At 32.1% G+C, this 7,557-nt stretch overlaps 1 protein-coding gene across 1 annotated transcript; it reads right to left on the bottom strand.

The window, feature by feature from the left end:
- Window positions 1–1,287: 1,287 nt before the first annotated feature.
- LOC110775443 (homeobox-leucine zipper protein HOX11) lies at window positions 1,288–7,201 on the bottom strand. The gene is made up of 4 exons (XM_021980044.2): window positions 6,849–7,201; window positions 5,576–5,970; window positions 4,303–4,382; window positions 1,288–1,972 (listed from the first exon to the last, which is right to left on the bottom strand). The coding sequence occupies exons 1-4, from the start codon at window positions 7,102–7,104 to the stop codon at window positions 1,531–1,533; spliced, it is 1,173 nt and encodes a 390-aa protein (XP_021835736.1). The 5' UTR covers window positions 7,105–7,201; the 3' UTR covers window positions 1,288–1,530.
- Between the last annotated feature and the right edge of the window lie 356 nt (window positions 7,202–7,557).

Here is a 7,557-nt window from a genome sequence, read left to right as displayed (position 1 = left end):
GCAAGTAGAGGATGGTTTCATTGAAACTGCTCATGTTTCTGGTGCCCTACAACTTGCAGATTTGTTAACTAAACCACTTGCTTCTTCTCGACATCAGTTTCTATCTGCCAAGCTTGGACTTGTGTCTAAAGTCCAGCTTGAAGGGGGAGTATAGGATATATGATATTTATATTTATCTTTTTCATTTTACAAAGTTTGTTAGTGAGTTTGTTGCAAGTTAGTTAGGGTTAGTTGCTTGCTTGTATATAAAGCAATGTTGGCTTCTCTTCCAAGCTAAGAAACTTAATCAGTAAATTCAAGTTTTCTTCAACTATTTTCTCTCTAGCATTCTGAAACTCTCTTAGTTTCTTCATACTCTCTTGCCCTCTTTTTTTTATTTTATTTTTATACAAAAACAATGATGTGGCACTAGCTCTTATTTATAAGAGCTAGCTCTTATTTCAGAAATTTTTCTTACAATCTCCAAATAAGAGACTCCCATTACACACCTAAGAGCTAGTCTTATTTTTTCTCTCTCCTTAAGAGTTATCTAAGAGACACCCTTTATTCATGCTCTTAGTGGGATGTGGGTTAAGAGGTGGGGTTGGGGGAGAGTAGGGGTTGAATTTTTAATTATTTTTTGTATGGAGTAGGGGTAGGTGGGTTAATATGAGTGGAGTGAGAAATAATATAATATTGTTAGAATATTTTCATTTTTAGAAACAGGTCAAGTATTAAGGGACGACCCGATAAGGAAAACAGGTCAAGTATTTCGGGACGGAGGGAGTATTATTTTCTTCAATTTTCCACTCATTTCTTTATTTTATGCATAATCCAATCATAAAAATCAAGAGTGTTATGTACTCCGTAGTACGGATTATTAACTGAGTGTTAGGAGAAAATTCATACTCCACATGAAATTATCTATTGATCCCCGCTATCAACCGGACATTCGATTTTTTTTTTTTTTCAACATTTGGTTTTAAAGCTTAGAATTTTGGAGGAAAATTGAGTGTGGTTAGCAAAATAAAGCCACACGTGCTTCTCACGTGCAAGTCAATGCTCGGAAAAGCCCACTCAATGCCTGAAACTTACTTTTGGTTGTCTTTCGCCAAAAAAATTACATTAAGGTGTGATTTCACACAAAAAAATTATATAAGGTCCTTTCTCGCAAAAAAATTTACATTAAGATATGATTTCACAAAAAATTATATAAGGTCCTTTTCTCGCAAAATTTGGGTTATAAAATGTCACTTTTAGCAAATTTGTCTTTTTTTAAGTATAAATCACAATTTATAGTCAAAGTAATAGTGTAAAAACTCAAAAGTCAAATTGTATCATTTAAAAAAGGACAAATAAAGTTTTTAATATGAGTAGTCTTTTTTTTCTAGAACATTGAAGCATCTAATACTCTCTACAAGACTACAAAGCTAGCAATCCAAACAATATTGAAGCTATCATCATTACAAATAAAAGAATCCAACCAAAACTATTTCTTTTTTTTTGTACATTAAAAAAAAAAAAAGGTAAAATAACATCCGCTATAACATTTCATGAAGCAGCTTGATGAGATTTAGCATTAGAAAATGGCAAGATAGGCAGCTTATTATTTGGTTTCCCAAGCGACAACGTAACATCATTACTATCCCCTGAAACAGCAGGGTTGGCATTAGTGGCAATAGTGACAACGGATGTGGTGGCGGTGGTGATAGTAGCAGTAGGGGTAGACGGTGCAGGGACCGTGCAAACAGGCGTGGACGTGGACGTGGGCGTAGACGTGGTGGTGATAGTGGTTGTAGAAGTAGGGGCCACACGCTCACAAGAAGGGCACATAGTAAGAGTAGTAGCAGGACGCTGCATGAAGAAAGGCTGGGAAGTTTTCAAGGCTCTTAATTCCTGAAGCTCCTTTTGTAACCTCCTGTTCTCTTCTGTCAACGTCTCACAGCACCTCTTTAAATACTCGCAATCTACCTCTGTCTGTTTCAGCTTCGTCCTGTGTCATATCCAATTCCCACATTCCAACTGCTTTTAGCATTTACGATTATTAATTATTATCACTTTCTTTTTTTTATATTTAAATATCATACCCCAATGAATATAACACAAACATTTGCTCTCAACGACCATACTTAATACTTTATCATCTCACCTTACTACCAGACATTTCTAACATATACCCCAAATTATACAGTATAAGGAATAATTCAAAATGAAAAACGCGCTCCTTTTGGTCTTTTACACAGTAATACGGAGTATACCAACTACTCCCTCCATCCCGAAATACTTGCACCACTTTCCTTATAAAGTCGTCCCGGATTACTTACACTGTTTCTATAAATGGTAAAATTTTATTAATATTATATTAACTACCCCTTCACATGTCACTGTGTAGTGTCATACTGTCATGCACCCTCCCCTCTACCCCTTATCCCCTTTAAAAAGTTACACATATCCCTATCTATATTACAAATTTGCCTTATACGAATGTGCGTATAACTTTAATCAATATGAACATTTGTAGTTTAATCAATTATAATTAGAAATTTAATGTGGCAAACTTAACCATAACATCTTGTAGCACACTATTAGAGTTGCTCCAAGTAGCAATTCAATAAAAATACTCCATAAAAGTATTGCAATCTTAGATACGAGCATACGTCTATTTAAGGCAAATGTTACGCTTATTCATAGACAGCGATTTATCTCAATCAAAAAAAAAATATGACTAAAAACCAAGAGTGAGCATGTGAACAATCTAAAAATTGACCTTTAGGCGACTTTATTCACTTTTTCTTTCCTTTGGTTCTATGACTTCTATCCAACAGGTCAAGCTGTAAAAAGATTTTGGCAGCCTACATGAATAAAGATTTGGATTTTGGCAACCAACTTGTAATAAAGATTTACTACACGTGTCCAATTTAAGATTACCAAAATCAAAATTTTAAAATAAACTGGTTAATGGCCCGGTCGATGTTCCGGAGTGTTGCATATAGTTTTAATTTTTTTTATTCATTTCAAATTCACTTATAAATTTTTATATGTATGCATTTAAAGAATAATATGAAATTCATCATATATGCAGCTGAAAAATAAAATTGGTTAATCAACAATTGATAGACTAATTTTTTGACTAATTTACATTATTTGTGTAAAATTTTATTTGATTAGCTAAAGGAAAGCGAATCATTTTTGTTCATATTCTATTCTCTATTAATTTTTATGTTTGATCTAAATATTCTTTTTAAAAAAGACGTACTACGTATAATTTGATAAATAAATGAATAAAATGATGGAAGAATTTTTTTCATCATAAATTGTTATTCAAGTAGATAATTTGGCCATTAAAGTTTTATACATTCATAAAAATGATTTTTCTCTTTTGTAATAGTTTTAGAGTCGTAAGTTGTATTGTTGGAGTGATAGATAAAACTTTGCATTAACATACGAGAGTCATGAGTTCAAGGATGAATATCAACATTTTTCTTTGCGAGGACACAATATCCAATAATGTGTGTGTATGACATGGCGTCATGTCACTTGCCAAGTTATCGTGACACATGAAGAGATGGCATGGATTGCCTTGGAGTTATAATATATTACTCTGTATATAATACTACTATTAATCTCGTATGGTCTACAATAATATTAGTGTAAAACCAAAATTAATAATTTCTCTACCACCGTTTTACATACATAGGGACCTTTATTATTTATATAGTGATTGTAATAAGTTAAATACCAAAATTCTTAGATATAGTAGCCATTTTCTGTATCATATAACCCTATTTTTTTAAAAGTTAATTGTTACTTGAAATTACATCATTCGAGCACAACATGAACCAGATACGATATTTTTTTTTTCCATAATAATCCTAATAAACATGCCAAAATAATATAGAAACAAATTATTGACCTTCTTTTAGGCATGGTGCACAATAAATTTAGTTTGAACCAAGTCTATTTAAGAATCGGTGGAATAGTAATTAAACGGACTAAATATTTTAGTCTTATCATTTAACAAAGACCTACTTGGCAGCAGTCCAAAAAAGTTCCTCCATGTCATAAAGAAAAGCAAGAAAAATGTAGGCCAACCTAAAATAATTTTGGGTCAGCAGATGAATAGATAAATGTAAATATTTTGACTTTAGTATCTTTAGTTTCATTCACATAAGACAACTACTAACGACAACGTGTGATGATACATTAACATTGATACTTCTAAACAAACTATTAGATAAGTTTAAGATAGTTAATAATCGGGTTACCAAAATAAATAAACACCAAGTACGGAGTACTAAATTAAAAATGTCAAAAGAATAATACCTGGCTCGTCTGTTCTGAAACCAAACTTCCACTTGACGAGGGCGAAGATTGAGTTGCTTAGCCAATGCAAGCTTTTGCTTCTGCATACACAAATTCAATAATTTATGGTATTAGTTACAAATATTAATTCCAATATAGTTTTATGCCGTTATAACTATCTACATTGGGTTTTTACATAAAGAACGAAAGGAGTATGATATTATTAACAAAACTCATATATAACACATCACTAGTGAGTGAGGCAAAACTTGCAAACTGTTAGAAACGGCTTGAAAAGGGCAATAGGACGGAGGGAATATACCTTAAAAATACTTGTATACATTAAAATATTACACTTAACCATTATTGTATGAAATCTTTGCTTGTTTTTTACAAAATTAAAGTATTGTCTTAGTGTTCAAAAAAAAAGTTGTATGGAAAACACCATGCAAATTGTATAATTTGAAATAAACTAGTAATTTGTCACAAGTATGGGGTTGTACCATAAAGCATGATCCACAAATTCAACATTATAGTTATTGACAATAATTGTTAGAGAATTTAGGACCACCACTTATATGTTATTTTTTCAAATACAAAATAAATATTTTGGTCATACCACCTTCATTACCATTTTGCATGCCATTTTAATTGGTGCAAACGCTCCAATTGGTTTTAAAACCAAAACTTCACAAATTATTTAGGATTTTAGGAACTCGTTCGATATCATTGTCAATTTTTTATTTTCTAATTTTGAAATTCGTACGACTTGTATCGAATTATGAACTAAAAGATACTCATAACTATAGTAATCAAGTTTATTTTAAATACTAGCAATAAAAAAATGAAAACTTCTTTTGATAATTTTCATTTTGTGGTTTTATAAAAACTGAAAACAAAAAATAATATCAAACAGCCGTTACAAATACATTTTCGTGTAGGACCCTGTCGACAGCATTAGAGATAGCTCGGGGAAATGGAGAAATGCTAAACCTCAAGTGGCTTGTGTCTATATGGACACAAGTGACCCAAATACAATTATTTTTAGTAGTTAGTACCAACATAACATATGTTGGTACCAAATCCAATAACACAAATAATTTGTATTGGTACTTCTTAGCAATGTTTATGCCAATACCATACTACTGATACTAGTCTTAGTATCAATACCAAAGTAGCGGGTACCAATTACAAGCCACTTGTGTCCAGTGTCCATATGGACACAACTCACAAGCCACTTGAAGCCAAGACTTCCTCCGGGAAAATGAGCGGTAAGGGAGTAGAATTGACTTACCGGGTTCAAAGTATGGTGTTCTTTAAAGCTCTCCTCAAGAAAAGCCGATTGTTCTTTAGAAAGCCTAAGCTTTTTCCGAGTGGATCCATTCTCATCATCATCACTTCCCCTTGATGTTGTTGCGCCTCTCTCTCCTTGATCACCTCCTCTTCCTCCTACAACTATTCCTATCATTTCTTGCCCATAATTATTATTCAAACTATCAATCCCTCTCTTATTGTTATTGTTATTGTTATTATTGCTAGTATATAGCGAAAACTCCATGAATGACGACGTTCCGCTGTTCGGAGACGAGTGCTCCTCCACTTCCTCCGCCGTTGCTCCCACCGCTGGCCGTCGGTTCGCTTCCATTATTTTTGAACCCGGCCCGTCTGATGAACCCGGTTCAGAACTCACTGTGTCCCCACATGATAAAAAGAATTAACAAAAATTAAAAATTGCAAAAGTCAAAGTATTTGGATTACCGATTCATAACCCACTAAAAACTTTACCTAGTGCATTCATACAAGTCAACTCTCTTAAAAACAACCGAAAGTAATTTAATTTTTCTTATTATCTTAAATATTTTACTTCGTTTAATTCAAGGGTATCCAAAGAAGAAACAGACAAAGACCAACAAAAATTTAACATTTAATAAAATCAATGTACTCCTGGTCTCCTACGGAGAACGATATAAAAAATCCGGACTAAATAATTCACTACAGGACTGATTGTATCTATACCTCTTCTATCAACCCATGATATCAAATATTAATATATTTAGTTATGGATATAAAAAATTGATATTTAACAAATACATAATATTCACTAACATAAATCTAATAAAATTTCACATTGCTATACTTTTTCTTAAATATAAATCACAAAATAGACTCAAAGAGCCTAGTGTGAATAGTGTCACAAATCATATTAATTTGGGGGAAATATATTAATTAGGATAAAAACAAAAAAAAGGAAAATTTTATACTTCGCATTTATCAGAATAAAAACAATAAAAATTGGGTATTTGTGGGTTTGAATATGTCGACTGTTTTTGACCATGGTCTTTTAATTATAAATAATTGAAACTCATTATAAAAAAATCAAAAAAAAAATCGAAGATGGTAGAAATGATTAATGAACACAAAACAAGGGAGGAGGCAAAAATGAGGGTGGAAATTTCGATTATAATCCGTCAATACGTAGTAAATAAATTGTAATAAAAAATAAATTAAAATTGAATAAAAAGGAGAAAAAATGCGAATAGAAATAAAAAGAAAGGTAAGAAAATTACAATTATCAGCAAGCCAAGGAAAGCGAAGAGGAGGAGGTGGTTGGATAGAACGCGGAACAGGGGAGAAGGGTAAGAGATCAAGCTGAAGTGGTGATGGATCTGACGATGACGAAGAACCACCGTTGATTTCATGATCATCATCTTCACCTCCTAATTTCTCCGCGGTTGATCTTCTCGCTGTTGATGATGATCCCATGCAGTAACCCACACTGTTACTCTCTACACCCCTGTTTCCTAAACTCAAAGCCAACTCCATTTTTTTGTTATTTTTTCTAGAGAGAGAATGTTGGAAGAGAGAGAATGTTGAGACGACCCCCTTTGAATGTTTTGTCTACACTACCAAATCCCATTAAAAGGGGTCTGTTTTTATATAGGAAACTATATTATGATTAAATTAAATTTATATTTATAGTAACATTAATTTTTTTTAAAGCTTTAATTTTGGTAGCATGTACGAAGAAAAATCATAAAGATTGACCGACATATCTTGGGTTGACAAACACACGTGAATATTTATAAAAATACATCTCAACCGTTTTCATACGGTTGTTTTAGATTTTGTTCTTCATTTTTATTTTATATATTCAATTACTTTTAATTTAAGTTAGCAATCATATTGTCTAATACTTTATTCTATTTTATTTTATTTTATTCTAATTAAATTATACAAATGTTTTCATAATGAGACATTATTAGTTATATTGCATGG

The sequence above is a fragment of the Spinacia oleracea genome, chromosome 3, assembly GCF_020520425.1.
Source record: "Spinacia oleracea cultivar Varoflay chromosome 3, BTI_SOV_V1, whole genome shotgun sequence".
Taxonomy (NCBI): domain Eukaryota; kingdom Viridiplantae; phylum Streptophyta; class Magnoliopsida; order Caryophyllales; family Amaranthaceae; genus Spinacia; species Spinacia oleracea.
This window is presented reverse-complemented; position numbering and strand designations above follow the sequence as displayed.